At 52.1% G+C, this 17,771-nt stretch overlaps 1 protein-coding gene across 1 annotated transcript in view; it reads right to left on the bottom strand.

Moving 5' to 3' along the window:
• The window catches only part of LOC136960394 (plexin-B2-like), a 31,260-nt gene that overhangs the window by 5,773 nt on the left and 7,716 nt on the right, over window positions 1-17,771 (bottom strand). Inside the window, exons 2-25 of the mRNA XM_067254880.1 lie at window positions 8,249-8,757; window positions 7,772-8,098; window positions 7,290-7,577; window positions 6,864-7,175; window positions 6,586-6,683; window positions 6,363-6,489; window positions 6,052-6,208; window positions 5,846-5,957; window positions 5,585-5,696; window positions 5,260-5,361; window positions 4,896-4,994; window positions 4,585-4,672; window positions 3,916-4,082; window positions 3,643-3,791; window positions 3,394-3,556; window positions 2,852-2,988; window positions 2,585-2,770; window positions 2,367-2,478; window positions 1,661-1,867; window positions 1,358-1,540; window positions 1,038-1,174; window positions 770-870; window positions 455-684; window positions 185-366 (exon numbers count right to left, since the gene is read on the bottom strand). Of these exons, the coding sequence (XP_067110981.1) occupies window positions 185-366; window positions 455-684; window positions 770-870; window positions 1,038-1,174; window positions 1,358-1,540; window positions 1,661-1,867; window positions 2,367-2,478; window positions 2,585-2,770; window positions 2,852-2,988; window positions 3,394-3,556; window positions 3,643-3,791; window positions 3,916-4,082; window positions 4,585-4,672; window positions 4,896-4,994; window positions 5,260-5,361; window positions 5,585-5,696; window positions 5,846-5,957; window positions 6,052-6,208; window positions 6,363-6,489; window positions 6,586-6,683; window positions 6,864-7,175; window positions 7,290-7,577; window positions 7,772-8,098; window positions 8,249-8,755 (4,283 nt within the window). The 5' untranslated portion in view covers window positions 8,756-8,757. The remainder of the gene's footprint in view (window positions 1-184; window positions 367-454; window positions 685-769; window positions 871-1,037; window positions 1,175-1,357; window positions 1,541-1,660; window positions 1,868-2,366; window positions 2,479-2,584; window positions 2,771-2,851; window positions 2,989-3,393; window positions 3,557-3,642; window positions 3,792-3,915; window positions 4,083-4,584; window positions 4,673-4,895; window positions 4,995-5,259; window positions 5,362-5,584; window positions 5,697-5,845; window positions 5,958-6,051; window positions 6,209-6,362; window positions 6,490-6,585; window positions 6,684-6,863; window positions 7,176-7,289; window positions 7,578-7,771; window positions 8,099-8,248; window positions 8,758-17,771) is intronic.

The following is a 17,771-nucleotide window of genomic DNA, read 5'->3' as shown; positions in this document are numbered from 1 at the left end:
CGTACAGTATATATCCCTGTGTGTGTGTGTGTGTGTGTGTGTATACGTACAGTATATATCCCTGTGTGTGTGTGTATACGTACAGTATATATCCCTGTGTGTGTGTGTGTGTGTGTATACGTACAGTATATATCCCTGTGTGTGTGTGTATACGTACAGTATATATCCCTGTGTGTGTGCTCACCTGCGCAGCATCAGTTTGGGGTTCCTGCTGGTGACGTGCTGGTCCATGAGTTCCAGCAGTAGGGTTCTCATGATGTCGGTGTAGTACTCCAGCTTCCCATGTAGCGCCACCGTGAGGAGGGAGGCCAGGTACACACGCGCCCGCGGCCCGAAGTCTGGACGCCCCTCCAGGGTTCGAATGAACTGAGGGGACAGAAACACCACAAACAGGTCCAGTCAGACAGGCAGACAGACAGACAGACAGGCAGACAGGCAGACAGGCAGGCCTTACATTGATGAGGAAGGTCTTGCTGTTCAGCAGGTTGGAGAACTGGTTGAGGGCCTGGGACACAATGGCCCTGCGGGATTCTGGGATATCGAGTCTCCCTGTGATCATGACGTCGTTGGTGCCGTCCTCAGACGGCAGGAAGAAGTTGCGGTCGGTGTAGTTCTTGTAGTCCAGGAAGGGGATCCGCGCCTCGCTGAGGTCACTGGTGTGGTCCTCCATCTCTATCATCAGGTCTGGGGAGGGGGCAAGGCAGAGAGAGAGTCAGACAGTCATTTTGACAGAGAGAGATATATAGAGAGGAGAAGACCGAGCTCTCACCAGTGAACTCCTTCTTGCAGCGATCTCTCACACTCTCCTCCAGGTTCTCCAGCTGGTGCCTCACCTTCTCATACTCTCTCTCTGCCTGCTGGCTCTTCCTCCTACACACACACACACACACACACACACACACACACACACACACACACACACACACACACACACACACACACAAGTACAAGCTTAAGCCAGAGGTGCATGCTGGGAGCTGTAGTGTGTACCTGTAGCAGTACACAGAGAGGTGCATGCTGGGAGCTGTAGTGTGTACCTGTAGCAGTAGACAGACACAGCGATGAAGAGGAGCATGGGCAGGATGACTCCAGGGATGATGACAGCCAGAGGAACCTCGTACTTCCTCTCATACTGGACCAGCCCCACCACCCACACACCCTGACCAAACTGGATCTGGATGGGAGGGAGATCATCAGGCAATTAAAGAATTATGACCCTCACCCCCCCCTCTCTCTCCCTCCCTCCCTCCCTCCCTCCCTCCCTCCCTCCCTCCCTCCCTCCCTCCCTCCCTCCCTCCCTCCCTCCCTCCCTCCCTCCCTTCCTCCCTTCCTCCCTCCCTCCCTCCCTCGGCCTCACCCTCAGCTCCAGGGGGTCAGTAGAGGAGGTGTCTCTGCGTTGCAGCCTGGAGCTGTTCCTGGGCTGGGAGGACGGAGCCTCCAGGAAGATCTTATCGTCCTGAAGGATGGTCACATGACAAGAGACGTTCCCTACAAACGCCTGGGCCTCCTTCACTGTCATGGCCCTGCTGAAGCCCCGCCCCTGGGGGGGGAGGAGGGGGAGGAGGAGGAGGGGGAGGTCAGGAGGGGGACCAGAGGAGCAAGCAGGAAACAAGTGGGTAAAGAATCTCTCCCCTCCCCTCCTCTCTCCCCCCATGGTTACCGTGACGTTGATGATGCTGGCCTCTGTGATGATGTTCTTATCCAGCTTGTTGAAGGTGGGGTCTGGGTGGTACTCGAAGCTCTTCAGCTCCAGAGACTCTTTGTCCAGCTGCAGGAAGGTGACGAAGCCCTGCTCAGCGGGGCCCCTCACAGGTGGGGAGAGGAACTGCAGGACCGAGTCGTTTTTACTGAGGAAGTCCTGGGAAAACTGGGGGAAGGAGGGGGTGGTAGAGAAGGAGGGAGAAAGACATTCAAATACCTGACTGAATTGTAAACTCAAATTGCATATCACCTCACAATCCTTTCAAAACTTTTTTCAGAAACGTTTTCCCCACACACACACACCAGTTTGTCGTTTTTTCTAAACTTTTTTTAGTAATTATATTTTGTAAAAAATATTTTCTGAACTTTTCGAACTTTTTTTTCCAGAAAAATAAATAGTGAAGTAAAGTATTGATACAAGAAGAATCTACTACACAGAAAACAAAGTATTTGTACTTTGTTACTTCCCGTCTCTGCCCCACCCCCTCCTAACACACACACACACACACACACACACACACACACACACACACACACACACACACACACACACACACACACACACACACACACACACACACACACACACACACACACACACACACACACACACACACACACACACACACACACACACACACACACACACACACACACACACACACCTCTGCAGTATTGGTGTTGTACACTTCCTCGTCAGTAGAGGGCAGCACTGTCATGGTGGCTCTCTGGATGAGGTCAAATCCTGACCCCTGAACCACGACCCTCCTGCCCCCACTGGGACACACACAGTAGAATTAAATCAATTCATCAATCAACAAGTCCAGCATTAGATCAATCAGTAAGTCGAGCGGCCAGTCCAGACTCAGCCCAGCTGCCTCACCAGTGGAAGCTGGTTTTGGGATTGTAGTCTATGACCTTGGGGTTGTCCCAGTACTGGAAGTGATGACCTCTGACCTCCCTGGAGGTGTTCCGGCCGTAGCTCACGATGACGGGTAAGAGAGGGGAGGGCAGCTTCTGGCCCGCGTACCCACCTGTCTGACAGGTGAGGTGACTCCCAAACGACAAGCTGGGGGGGGGGGGATGCAGGTGAGTTGGACAGTCCAATCAGCGAGACGTACTTTAAAGATATTACCCATCATGCCCTTACACTTGGCAGGGCACGCCCCCCACGGTGATGGTGACATCATCTCTAGTGGCCGTGTCCAGGCTGGTGCCTGTGATGGTGATCACCGTGCCTCCGGCGGCCGGGCCTCGCTCGGGCTGCACCGAGGAGGGGGCGGGATCCTACACACACACACACACACACACACGCACACGCGCACATGTTGATGCGCATGGAAAATTTAAGAAGCTTTTTAAGAATGATCAACTTAATGCAACAAATGAACCTCTGTCTCTCTCTCTCCATCCCTTGGGGAGAGCCAGGATTTACATTTAGTCATTTAGCAGACGCTCTTATCCAGAGCGACTTACAGTAAGTACAGGGACATTCCCCCAAGGCAAGTAGGGTGAAGTGCCTTGCCCAAGGACACAACGTCAGTTTGCATGACCGGGAATCGAACTGGCAACCTTCGGATTACTAGCCCGACTCCCTCACCGCTCAGCCAACTGACTCCCCAGGATTTCGAGCACTGACAGCTCTGCCAAATGACCCCACGAGAGAGAGGGGGATGTGAGAGCAGCTCTTACCCTGTAGGTGAAGACGACCTGTGATCTGCCCCAGCGCCCCCCCTCCACCTCCACCTCCACCACCCCCTCCCTGCGTTGAGGGGGGTCTTCTGGGGGGGGCAGGTCTGCTGGGGGGGGCAGGGCGGGGGCAGGGGGCCATGCCGGACCCACCTCACACACCACACTGAGGGGGACAGGGGGATTAGACAGGAGCAGGAACACACAACCATGTCACACACACACAGTCACCACACACACTCCCCAGCTGACCTGGTGGAGACGGAGTATCTGTCCTCCAGGTGAACACACTCCACCCCCGCCACAGTGATCCTCCTCACGTCCCCCGCCCTCACCCCCAGGTTGCTCCCCCGCAGGGTGAGGGAGATCCCGCCCGCCAGGGGCCCGAACAGGGGGGAGATCTGGAGGGGGAGGAGAGAAGGAGGATCATATAGATAGATTTGATTAGACTGATCAACTGACTGTTCATAGCACATTGAGGTGTGTGTGTGTCTGTTTATTTATCAATATGTGTGTGTGTCTTACTCCAGTGATGGTGGGGCTGGGGCAGGTGGGGGTCTCCAGGGAGGAGGGGCAGAGCAGGGTGTGTGTGCAGGTCCTGGAGGAGGGGCACCACACACACTGGAACCTGGGCTCAGCGCTCCTGCAGAGGCTGCAGTCCTCACGGCCCACAGAGCAGTTATACACAACCACTACAACAGAGAGAGAGAGGGGGAGGTGTGTGTGTGTGGGGGTGGCTTGTGTTGTTTGTGTGTAGTATATGTGCGTGCATGTGTGTCTGTGTGCGTGTGCGTGCATGTGTATGTGTGCGTATGTGTCTGTGTGTGTGCATGCGTGTGCGTTTGTGTGCGTGCATGTGTGTGTGTGCGCATGCGTCTGTGTGTGTGCATGCGTGTGTGTTTGTGTGCGTGCATGTGTGCGCATGCGTCTGTGTGTGTGCATGCATGTGTGTCTGTGTGCATGCATGTGTGTCTGTGTGCGTGCATGTGTGTGTGTGCGCATGCATCTGTGTGTGTGCATGCATGTGTGTCTGTGTGTGTGCGCATGTGTCTGTGTGTGTGCATGCGTGTGTGTGTGCATGCGTGTGTTTGTGTGCGTGCATGTGTGCGTGCGCATGCGTGTGTGTGTGCATGCATGTGTGTGTGCATGCGTGTGTGTGCATGCATGTGTGTGTGTGTGTGTGCAGAGTCCTACCTGTCAGTGTGCTGTCCACCCTCCTCTCTGTGTAACTGTCTTTGATGTGGAACGACACATTTACCTCCTGCTGTTTTTCATAGGTAAACTGAACACACACACACACACACACACACACACATCATTAGAAAGAGAAGGATAATTAGGAACAATTTCAGTGATATGGACTCATAGATAGAGGAGATGGACTGAAAAAAAGAGAAGATAGGAGGTATTGAGAAAAGAGAAAAATACAGAGAAGAGAGGTGTTGAAAGGAGAGAGGGATGGAGGGATTGAGAGAGAGAGCGAGAGCGAGGGGTTAGGTGCGTACCTCGTAGCCACTGAAGGATCCCTGGTTCGAGTCCTCATCAAACACCACGTCCTTCTCCACCTGCTGCATCAGCTCAGTCCCGATCGTGAACCGTCGACCCTGGGGGGAGGGGAGGAGTCAGAGGGGGAGGAGTCAGAGGGGGAGGAGTCAGCTAGTCTACCCAGAGTAGATATGAAACATGTTGACAAGGTGGTTGGGGTTAGGGTTAGGGCCAAAACACCTCTGGTTCTTCACTAGGAGAGCTGTGCCAGACATTCTCTGATCAACACAGAGAGAGGCTGAACACCACACCACAGAAGAAGACAACCCAGGAAATAACCACAGGAAGTTAACGCAGAGATCCAGGAAGTGAGTGGTGTCTGACCGTGTAGCTGCCCAGGTTCCTGCCCTGGAAGCGGAGGGGAACACGGAGGCCCACAGGGAGCAGTTGAGGGTCTGGGCTCTCAAACCGGGGACAGCTGTCCTTCTGGAGAGAGAACACACTTCAGCACCAGGTCACTGATGGGTTTGGCTTAGTTCAAATTACAAATCTTGGTTTGTACAAGATTTGTACCAGGTTAACACCAGTGTTACCAGTTGAGTGACGGGTAGAGATCAGCCTTTGACTACAGATCATGAAGTCACAGGTTCATTAGCTTTGGATAGAATAATCTGCTAAAGGAATACTGCTGCCTGTGGCCCCTCCTCACCTGCAGAGGTTTGATGACGTGAGCGCCCCCTTCTGCCTCGCTGTTGTCACTGCACACGTGATCACGGCTGTTCCACTGGCAGCCCCACTCACTGGTCACGCACGAAATACACCTGCAAGGCCAATCACAGAGCAAGGGCAGGGCATCACGGGGAGGACTAGCCAATGAGAGTGGAGAGCTGACAGGGAACTAATCCAGCTAACAGCGCTAACCCAGCGAGCTTCTGTAGCGGTCAGGTGTCGGACAGGAAGTGGTACTCACGGAGTGTTCTGGGACTTCCTGATGGTGGCGGCGCAGCTGTAGAAGCGGAACTCTCCGGACGTGACCGTGATGCTCCCGTTCACCAGGACCGCGACCGGTACCGCCACAAAGTCTGCACGCAGCACAGGGATTGGTTGATTGATTTGTTAATTTCTTGTCAGGTTTTCAACCTCTACAACCAGAGGAGTAGCGTGAGGACCATCTACCTTGACTGTCAGGAGTGGGCGGGATATCCACAGGATCAGGCAGGCTACAGGTCACCCTGCTGTCAATCATCACAGCCTGGCTTTGGAAGGAGCCAAACACACACTTCAGCTTATCAGAGGGCCCCAACCTGGGGAGGGCAGGAACTGTGATCTCCACCTGGGGAAGAGAAGAAGGAGAGGGTGGAGAGAACGACTAAATTGGAAACGTGAGAGAGCAGGACAGTGTGAGAGAGAGCGTGAGAGAGAGAGAACGTGAGACAGAGAGCGCATGAGAGAGAGAACGTGAGAGAGAGCGTGAGAGAGAGTGAGACCTGCTGGGTCTTCTTATTGCTGAGGTTGGGGGGGTTGAAGCTCTGGATCTGGACACACTGTTGATTGGGGCTCCACAGCCAGGTGTTGTCCTCCGCAGACCTATCACACTCCCCCTTTCTGGTACACCTGAAGGACGACAGCCAATCACACACAGGCTTGAACTCCTGGTTAGCCATACATGGGCGTTGACAGGAGGAAACTACATTTCCCATGAGCACTCACCTGCTCTCCAGGACACACCAGCCACAGTAGGGGTCCTTGAGGCTCATGCAGGACTGGCAGTCTGGCCTGTTACACGCCTGCACTGGTACCTTGGAGATCTGAACACACACACACACACAAACTTTAACAACCCTCACAAACAAGACTCTGATGATACAGGTGACATATCCAGCCAAACTCCCATGTGATCAACCCCCAATGACCTCACGGTCACATGACCTCACAGTCACTGGGATCGATCGTCACGGAGAGGTTCGACCATGTCTGCGGCAACCGACCTTCCTCTCCGTGGCGACGTACAGGTGCGTGAGGTCGGAGCTGAGCAGCAGGTTCTTGTTGACTCTGCCCCCCGTCCCGTCAGAGGGGGTGCGGCCGTACACCTCCGGCCGGGACGACAGGTGCAGCTTCAGCACCTCCCCCTCGCCCGTCCCTAGGAACGCCACCGCATGCTCCGTCTCCACGGCGACCGCCACGGCCGTCAGGTGACCCTTCCTGGAGTAGGCGGGGTCGGAGGTCAGGGCGAATTCGGACTTGCTGGCCAGTGGGGAGGGCAGGAACTCCGCCCCGCAGCGGTACTTAGAGGCCATTTCCTGAAGGGGGACAACAGAATCATGCTTCTTATATACTTCAGGGGATGTCGTCTTTGTGTGTGTTCCTGTGTGTGTTCTTGTGTGTGTGTTCCTGTGTGTGTGTGTGTTCCTCACCTCGTTCTTGGTGATGCAGAGCTCCTCAGGTTTGGAGGAGTAGGGTGTGTAGACGGCAGGCCGGTCGTTGATCTTGCCAGCGTGGCTGTAGCAGGCTGAGATGATCTCCACCAGCCGCTTGTTCACTGCCTCCAGGGGGTACAGACACAGCCCTGAGCTGGAGCCCCCCTCGTCCTCTGCACTCAGCACCACGAACAGGACCGGGTCCGCAGGCTCCACCACGCCCCAGCCACCCGACAGGGTCAGGTTACTGGCCAAGGCCAAGCCAGGCTCCGACACATAGGCAGCCTGGGGGGAGGAGGGAGATTTATAAATATTCTGGTGTGCTTCTAGTTCTGGTCCTAATCCTGGTGTAGGTCTGGTCTGGTCCTAGTCCTGGTTTGGTGTAGGTCTGGTCTGGTCCTGGTGTAGGTCTGGTCTGGTCCTAGTCCTGGTTTGGTGTAGGTCTGGTCCTAGTCCCAGGTCCAGTCCTGCCCTCTCACCTGAACCTTGTTGAACCTGTTGGTGGCGCTGCAGTTGAGCTGCAGCTCAGTGTAGGAGTAGTAGCTGTGGTCGTTCTCACACATGCGGGACAGGAAGGTGTATGTCCGGCTGTCCTGGGCGCTGAGCGTGCGCGAGTACAGGAAGTAGACAAAGCCGTGGTGCTTGAAGACGAAGCGGAAGTCGTGCAGGTAGCTGAGCACGAAGGGGCTGGCCTGCACGGCCGACGCCTCGATGATGCTGTCAAACACCACCCAATCAGAGTAGTCCTGCAGGACCCGGGTGCTGATGAGCTTGGTGCTGTCCTGACTGCCATAGCCCTTCCCCACCTGGGGGGGGGGGGGAGGGAGGGTAATCAAATGATACTAATATTTCAATCATTCAAATACAATTTTAACTATGTCCAGATCCTACTAACTGCACATCACGGGCCCTGCCTTATCCTGGCCACAACCCCTAACCCCAGCCCCGCCCCTCACCACAAACACCGTCAGGTTCTCGTTGTCCTTGGTGACGAAGTATGACATCACCCCGACCACAGACACGCCCTCCTCGGCGCTGGCCACATAAGTCTTCTCCCCCTTGGTGTCGCTGAAGTAGAGGAGCTGCTCCACGTCCGTCAGGTTCCTCAGCGAGCAGAGCCCCCTGAACACGCTCCCGCACAGCACCAGCTGCCCCCCAGGGCCCACCAGCAGCAGCTTGTTGTGGTTGTCCGTCTCCACCCTCTCCGTGCAGGCGGCCGTGACCGGGGGCGTGCAGGAGCGGCTGTCCTCCACCGGGCCGGTGCGGGAGCGGGCCTGGAGCAGCAGGTCGGAGGACAGCTGCAGCACGGCGTTGACAGCGCCCACGTACACGCGCCCCGTGGCGGGGTCACGCACTACATTGTTGATGAGGGTGTCAGACGAGAAGACGGGGTCGCCCGCCTGGGTGGAGCTAGGGTAGAGAGACGCCAGGAGGCACAGGGCCGCCCGCCACCACCCCTCCATGTCTGGGGGAGGAAGGGTGGGGGGAGAAAGAGAGGAGAATAATTAGTTATCTGACACGCACAGTGGTTCCATTACTCAGTCTGTGTGTACCTGTGGTCTGAGTGTGAGTCTGAGTGTGAGTGAGTGAGTGTGTGTGTGTGTGTGTGTACGTGTGTGTGTGTGTGTGTGTATGTGTGTGTGTGCTGCCTGAGCTCACTCTAGCAGCAGTTGAATCAGGAGGTTGTAAACAAGACGTTATCCAGAAGTTAGGAGACATCAGCTCTCTAAATCCCTCTCAGCTAAGAAACCCTCCTCTCCTCCTCTCCCCAGTCAGGTGGTCAGAAGAACAGTTTGACGACAGCCCATCTGACCCTACTGTATAGCTACACACACACACACACACACACACACACACACACACACACACACACACACACACACACACACACACACACACACACACACACACACACACACACACACACACACACACACACACACACACACACACACACACACACACACACACACACACACACACACACACACACACACACACACACACACACACACACACACACACACACACACACACACACACACACACACACACACACACACACACACACACACACACACACACACACACACACACACACACACACACACACACACACACACACACACACGTCTAGCTGGCTTCCGAGGCGCACACACACACGGCATTGTACCACTGAGGGACATGGTTCCATACAAAAGCTGACACTGGAGAAGACTAGACAGAGGGGGGTGTGTGCGCGTGTGTGCGCGTGTGTGTGCGTGAGCGAGTGAGATATATCTAATTTATAATATATTTTTTCAACCTTTCAAAACCTGTTTTTTGAAACTTTTTTTAAAATATATTTTTTAGGTAAAGTCTTAAAGTTCACCTACACGTTCAAGTGTAAGTGAAGTACTAGAAAATTATTATTATTCAAATACAGTAACAAAGTATTTGTTATATGTATATTTGTACTTTGTTACTTCCCAGGAGGGACTCTAGTTTGTGGACCTTGGACCCACATGCAGTATGGGCACATACCCAGTCACACACACACACACACAGTCAGACGGACACAATCACCACACACACACACACAATGACCTGGCAAACCTGAAGGACTGGATCATGTTTTAGTCTGTTCACACTGATATGAAACAACTGTTAGTGTCTCTCTCTCCTCTATACATGAGCACATTTAATTTAGACATCAGCTTAAATGCTGGTTAGTACACACACGCACACACGCACACACACACAGCAGGGATAATCGAGGCTATGCTAGCTCACATGATAATGAGTTTGGTGAGAGGATCATCTTAAATCATCATGAAACTGCTGACAGCACCATTATGGAGAAACTGTGTCAAAAGTAACACAGTCTAGTGAGAGGAGGGAGGGGTAAAGTCTCGTTTCCTGTTTCATTCTCCTCTCCCAGGAAACAAGGGCTGAGAAAAACACTGCATTTCCACTGTAGGGAAAGTATTTAGCTGATTGATATTACACCTAACCCTACAGGAGGAATGACATCACTGTGCCAACAGCTTCCTGGCTCCTCTCCTGTCTCACACACACACACACACACACGTTAAGCCATCATCAGTATTGAGAACGCTGATCCCCGTAAGCAGTGGGATGTTCTACTGGTATGATGAGGGAGGGATTGGATCAGCACGGCTGATTCTCTGAACTTCTTATTCTCACGTTTCAAAGTGTGTGACATCATCCAACACACAGTCCTATAGACACATCTAAGACTGTGTGTGTGTGTGTGTGTGTGTGTGTGTGTGTGTGTGTGTGTGTGTGAGGGAGTGTGCGACACACATCTAAGACTGAGCTGGACTGAACTCAGATAACGGTACTCTGTCCATACACCACATCTCTCCATCTCTGACAATGTCACAGTCTTTCAGCCTGAGGTATAAGCAAGATAGTGACACACACACCACTGTCAGATTGGAAGAATGACGATCAGCCTACTCACTGATAGAACTGCTCTCTTGTATCTGATAGGGCTAACATGGAGACTATTCCTGTGTTCAGATTCATATAGACACTAAGGACACGAGAGAGCGAGCGCGAGAGCGAGAGAGCTCCCTTCTGGAAGTTAGTTAACTCTGTAATTGATTTCAGACCACTTGTCCCCTCGTAAACTACTACAACTGCTGTGAAGAGTCAGTGTGTGTGGTGTGGGTGCGTATCCCTGTAGATCAGGGTGAGGTGGTAAGATGACTCAGTGCTCTGTCCATGGGGGTCAATAAGGAGGGGGGGGGGGGGGGGGTTAGTATTTATGACCCCATCTACAGCTGTGGGTGTGTGTCTTTATAAGGAAGAATGCCGAAACCCACAGAGAACTGGCAGCAACATTACACACACACTGAGCCAGAGAGAGAGAAACACCGCAGACAGAAGAATCCTCTCCGACTCCCCTCCTCTCTTTGGCAGACACGGCACTCAATTCTACCCTGAACCCTGCTCCCATGGCAACGCCATCAACTCTGTCCACTCCTCACTACGACATGAGAGAGAGAGTGATGGAGTCAGGAAGGTGTGTGTGTGGGGTGTGTGTGTGTGTGTGTGTGTGTGGGGGGTGTTTAGACAGACAGTCTGGGAGGAAAACAAGCCCTTAAAAGGCCTGGGGTCTCCAATTAACCCTTGAACTCTGTATCTGCCCCCTGGACACACACACACACCACCCTTTCTGTTCTGGCTGATTATCAAGAGCAGTTCTGCACATCTCTAGAGAATAGCACATGTTACCAGCAGAGAGTTCACCTCCTCAGACCTGCTTTACTGCACCTCCTCAGACCTGCTTTACTGCACCTCCTCAGACCTGCTTTACTGCACCATCATGCTGTCAGACACAGAGAGACAGAGTTAGAGGGCGATTTCAGAGATTAATGGAAGAATTGAGAGGGAGGGAGAGGGAGAAGGAGAGAGAGAGAGAAAGGGTGAAAGAAAGAGAGAGAGATGAATAGTTGTGAAGAAGCAGTGTGGTGGTCCTGGCATTGGCGCTCTGAGCTCATCTACTCTGGTCTGGCAGGATGAAGGGGATCGTTTGGGCAAGTCTGAAGATGGATGTGTGGGAGGCAAGCCCAACAAACAGCATGTGCGCAGATACACACTCTTTACTCATGAACACACACACACACACATCTTTCTTTTGTATCTCTACCTCCACCATCACTATAAATCAGTCCCATTGCTCTCTCTCCCCCTCACACACACACACACACACACACACACTCTCAGAGCCAGACTGCAGTTCAAGGACAGAACACTGTTTTTCTGCTCGGTGTAAACTGTTTCTCTCCTCCTGACAGAGTAGACATGTTTCTGGTGTCCTCTTTAGAGGTGTGTGTGAGTGTGTGTGTGAGTGTGGTGAGTTCTGCAGAGTTGCTGACAGTGAAAAGTTCAACTCTACAGGGACGTCATATCAACAGCTCTTACATCCTGCTGCCCCAAACACACACTCCTACACTGTCCAGCTTGAGGCCGCCACACACACACACACAGAAATGCCCCACATGACCTAAAGCAAACATCCTCTCTCTCCCTTTCAACTCCCCCTCTAATTCTGTGTTCTCTCCATCTCTCCTTCTGACATTCCCTCCCCCCTCCATCCATCACTCCTCCCTCCATTTCTCGCTTATCGTTTCTCTCTCTCCATGTATCCTCCCCTCCGTGTCTCTGCCCCCCCCCCTCCCCTCCGTGTCCCTGCCCCCCCCCCCTCCCCTCCGTGTCTCTGCCCAGGGAGGGTGAGGGTTGCTGGGGTGAGGGTTGCTGGGGTGAGGGTTGCTGGGGTGAGGGTTGCTGGGGTGAGGGTTGCTGGGGTGAGGGTTGCTGGGGTGAGAGGCCACGGGGAGGGGGGTCAGGGGGAGTATCCACATCTGGCTCTGCTCAGAATGTTTTACATTCCTCTTAGGGGGGGCAGGGCCTGTCTGTCTGTCTGCCTGTCACCAGGTCTGTCTGCCTGTCTGTCTGCCTTTCACCAGGTCTGTCTGTCACCAGGTCTGTCTGTCTGTCTGTCTGCCTGTCACCAGGTCTGTCTGTCTGTCTGTCACCAGGTCTGTCTGCCTGTCACCAGGTCTGTCTGCCTGTCACCAGGTCTGGGTTTTCAGGGGTCTGTGTTGAGCTGGTCTGACAGATTCACTTCTGCTTCATGTCGTGCGTGTGTATGTGTCAGCGTGCATGCGAGTGTGTGCAAGTGCGTGTGTACCAAAGTGTTAATTTTTCACAGTGTCTTGCAAATTGTTGTTTGAGCGAGAGAATGATCCTGTATGTGATCCTGTGTGAGGATCAGTGACTTCCTGTGACATCAGCAGCAGCTGTGAGGATCAGTGACTTCCTGTGACATCAGCAGCAGCTGTGAGGAGGAGATCCTCTCTCCTGGAGGAACACACTTCCTGGAGCAGGGCGGCGGCCACACTCCCCACGGACCAATCACACCATAGGCACAGAGTGGTTCTGCCACGTGATTGATGGACGATTGACAGGCCATGGGAGGAGTCAGAGGCCAACTTCCTGATTCAACTCAACAACTTCCTGTCTGTCCCCCCCCCCCTCTCCAAACACAGCCAGGAGCAGGTTGAGAGACATCAAGAAGAGAGAGAGAGAGGCAGGGAGTGTTTCTCTAATAAACAGTGATCAGCTTGTCTGGCTCAATCAGCCAGAAGAGCTCTCTACCACGGGCCCAGACCACACTAATGAAGCACCCACACCACCAATCACAGCCCCCTGTCAGACCTTCCACCCCAGGCAGTATTCATCTATCCCAGATTAATGGAATATCAAGTCAAGAGACTTCTCAAGGTCAGGCTGACACAGGCAGTAACCTTGCATGGTGTGTGTGTGTGCCCATGGAAGGATAGATAGATTTATGATGTTTGTATTGAGAGAAAGAAAGAGATAGAGGAAGATTCAGAGTGCAGTACAGTATAGGACAGTACAGGACAGTAGTGTCTACTTGTGTGGTTAATATGGTGTTGCAAGGAAGGTGCTTTACATACACTGCAGAGAGAAACCAACAGGACGTAGCTAGGTACTGAGGGTGTACGTACACACACGCGCGCACACACACACACACAAAAGGCCAGAAGAGCATCAATTAAAATCTTGAAAGAACTTTCTCATGCCCCCTAAGGTCTCTCCCTCTGCCCCCCCCCCACACACTCTCCTCAGGAGCACACACACACAGCTTCCTCGGAAGAGAACACACACACACAGGTAGGAGCTTGTGGAAGCCTTCCAGACAAGGGATTTCCTTTCATATTTAATCCTGACCAAAGCGTTGAGGTGAGGAGTGTGTGGGGAGATCAAAACCCACTAGACGCACACACACACACACACACACACACATCCCTTTTTTTCTCACGGAAGTTTTGGAGACTTAATTACAGTGCAGCTACAAATGGCCTCATGCATTAACCAGAGAACAAACATCTGATTAAACCACTGCAGCTCTTTGAAGATGTCTGGGGCAGAGCATGAGCTCCCCAGCTGGGCCCTGCAGACGTGTGTTTTAATGCCTGTTCATGCGTGTGTGTCCATCTCTGTGATCATGTGACCATGTGATCGTGGGTAATGTAGTGGAGGAAGAGGACAGACCAGCCAGACACTCGCATGAACACACACACTCTGCCCACTCCTTATATCTTCCACTCATCTCAAACCGTCTATCGCTCTATCTCTCCCCCTCTCTCCATCTATCTAATTTCTTCTCAGCCCATAGAGGCCATACCCCACACACAGAGACAGACAGAGACAGAGAGGATCTTAGAGAGAGCAAGAGTCTCTAGGCTGCAAATGAAACAACATCAAATAAAACCACCAGAGCAGGTTCTAGAAGATCTGGAAGGAGCCATTGATTTCCAATGCTGTTGGTTTAAAACAGGCTCATTGAGGAGAGAAAGAGAGACGCTCAAAAAAAGCAGACGCTTTTATTCAAAAAGAGACATACAGATGGGAGATATACAAAGCACAGCTTCAAAGATCTAGAAACATAAGCTAGGCTAAGCTACACTGGAACCAACTAGTGCTATAGCCATAGGAAGTTAGCCTAGCCTAGCCTAGCCAAAACTGGCTAGCTCATATTGGACAGTTTGGGACACACACAGTATTGACAGTAGACACACTGTATCCAGGGAAGAGATAAGGTTAAACCAAGAGACCATGAGGTGGAACTTGCCTATTGGCTGATCTGGTCAGCGAAGGAGGTGCTAGGTCAGACTGGTGAGTTTGTTGTAACCAGGTAACCTTGACAACAGAGACAGGTTGATCTACTGCCCAGAGGCCACCTCCTATCACTGCTCTCCTCCTATCACTGCTCTCCTCCTATCACTGCTCTCCTCCTATCACTGCTCTCCTCCTATCACTGCTCTCCTCCTATCACTGCTCTCCTCCTATCACTGCTCTCCTCCTATCACTGCTCTCCTCCTATCACTGCTCTCCTCCTATCACTGCTCTCCTCCTATCACTGCTCTCCATTAGTTCCTTCTCTCCTCTAACAGCACAGCCCCTCCTCCAGGCATACAGAGAAGATTCAGATAGTGAGCATGACCTCCAAACCCCAGGTGTGTGTGTGTGTCATATTTCATATGTCACACACACACACACACACACACACACACCTGTGTGAAAACACCACTGAGCGATACCCATCTGTGACCCCCTGTAAGAGGGGATATGGACACACGCACGCGCACACACACAGAGGGTCGATCAGTCATCTGACTGTCATGGCTGCCATCTTAGAGACACCCAGGTTAATTACACCAACTCATCAGCAGCAGCAGCTGTGTGTTCCTCGTAACAACAAGCCATCACACCATCTGGGTAATCAGCCTGTGTGATGTTCTGCTGTCTCTGTTCTTCAATACAACATGGCTGCAACATGGCTGCAACATGGCTGCAACATGGCTGCAACATGGCTGCAACATGGCTGCAACATGGCTGCAACATGGCTGCAACATGGCTGCAACATGGCTGCAACATGGCTGCAACATGGCTGCATGACAAACACAGACTCCAGTACAGCCTTGAGTCTTATCTACTCAGATCACATGGCATGAGACACGGAGAGAGACAACGGAGAGAGACAGGGGGAGAGAGAGAGAGAGAGACGGAGAGAGAGAGACAGAGAGAGAGAGAAAGACAGAGAGAGACAGGGGGAGAGAGAGAGAGACAGAGAGAGACAGAGAGAGACAGAGAGAGACAGAGACAGGGGGAGAGAGAGAGAGAGAGAGAGGAACAGAGAGGGATGGAGGGAGGAGAGGAAGGACAATGTGTTCAATGGATGTTTGACAGAGCTGCTGTGCAGCAAATAATAACATGTCAGGCTGCCTCACACACCACATTCTCCCCCTCCCTGTGTGTGTGTGTGTGAGAGAGAGAGAAAGAAAGACAAGGTTCAATTGAAGCCAAACACTAACTTTGTAAAATAAAAATGTATAAACTCGCACCTTGTACCCTGTTGCCATTGGAAACCAGACCTCCTAATCTCCAGGACATCCCATAATAGGCCAGCTCGTTGCAGGCTGTTGTCAGGTGAACGATAAGGGGATATTTATAAATCTATCACTGTTTATGGAGTGGTTATCACACACACGGACCAGCCAGGGAGAGAGAGAGAGATGCAGAAAGAGAGAGGGTGTAGAGAGAGAGAGATGCAGGGTGTAGAGAGAGAGAGATGCAGGGAGAGAGAGGGTGTAGAGAGAGAGAGAAATCAGGGAGAGAGAGGGTGTAGAGAGAGAGAAATCAGGGAGAGAGAGGGTATAGAGAGAGAGAGAGATCAGGGAGAGAGAGGGTGTAGAGAGAGAGAGAGATCAGGGAGAGAGGGGTATAGAGAGAGAGAGAGAGAGATCAGGGAGAGAGGGTGTAGAGAGAGAGATATCAGGGAGAGAGAGGGGTGTAGAGAGAGAAATCAGGGAGAGAGAGGGTGTAGAGAGAGACGCAGGGAGAGAGAGAGAGATCAGGGAGAGAGAGAGATCAGGGAGAGAGATATCAGGGAGAGGGAGGGATGTTTAAAGTCTCCATCAGAGGAATGTGCTCCCTGTAGAGCTGAACCACAGGTCACTATCTGTCACACTGATGGGGGACACTGTGTGTGTGTGTGTGTGTGTGTGTGTGTGTGTGTGTGTGTGTGTGTGTGTGTGTGGTTATACAATTCCTGGGGATGTACATTCCTTGGATAAACAACAGAGGCAGGATATTACTGAGACCAAAATTAATAACACAAAAACAACCACAAGCACACACACATTTATGTAGTCATGCCAGAGGGCAAGTTGAGCTTCTGTTCAAATTTGAGAGCTAGAGAGAAAGAAATGGAGATATCATTAGATATGCAATTAGGGATATAATTAGAGCTATAATTATATAGAGATATGTAGAGCTATACATAGATGTATAGAGATTGAGAGAAATGGATATATAATTAGATATAATAATAGGTATAATTATATAGATAGAGATAGAAAGTGAGAAAAAAGGAGAGAAAGAGACATGGCTCCCTTCAACACTGATCTGCTTCCTGGATGGGACGTGTCTTAAAACGTCAGACTGAGAGAGAAGGGGGGAGAGAGGGAGGAGGGGGAGGACAGAGGGAGGAGGGGGAGGAGAGAGGGAGGAGGGGGAGGAGAGAGAGGGAGGAGGAAGAGAGCAGGAAGGAGAAATGAGAGCATTTGGGAACAGACTACGGGAGTTTCCATTACAATGTAAATAAACCAAGTCCAGATGACTAATTGACCACAGAATGGAGATAGGAATTTACAACTGGGAGTCCGGCAAACACACACACACAGGAAGAAGGAGAAACTGAAATCAGCATAAAAGAACTCACATTCCAGACACATGCAGTGCTATTAGACACAGGAGGCCAGGCGTGCGCACACACACACACACACACACACTCCAGCTGATTGTGTACCATCATGGCTGAACATGTGACAAGATGGTAAAACAGCATCAGTGAACAGGACAGAGCACATATCCAGCATG

The sequence above is a fragment of the Osmerus mordax genome, chromosome 17, assembly GCF_038355195.1.
Source record: "Osmerus mordax isolate fOsmMor3 chromosome 17, fOsmMor3.pri, whole genome shotgun sequence".
NCBI lineage: Eukaryota > Metazoa > Chordata > Actinopteri > Osmeriformes > Osmeridae > Osmerus > Osmerus mordax.
Note: the sequence above shows the minus strand (reverse complement) of the source record. Positions and strands in the feature narration are given on the sequence as shown.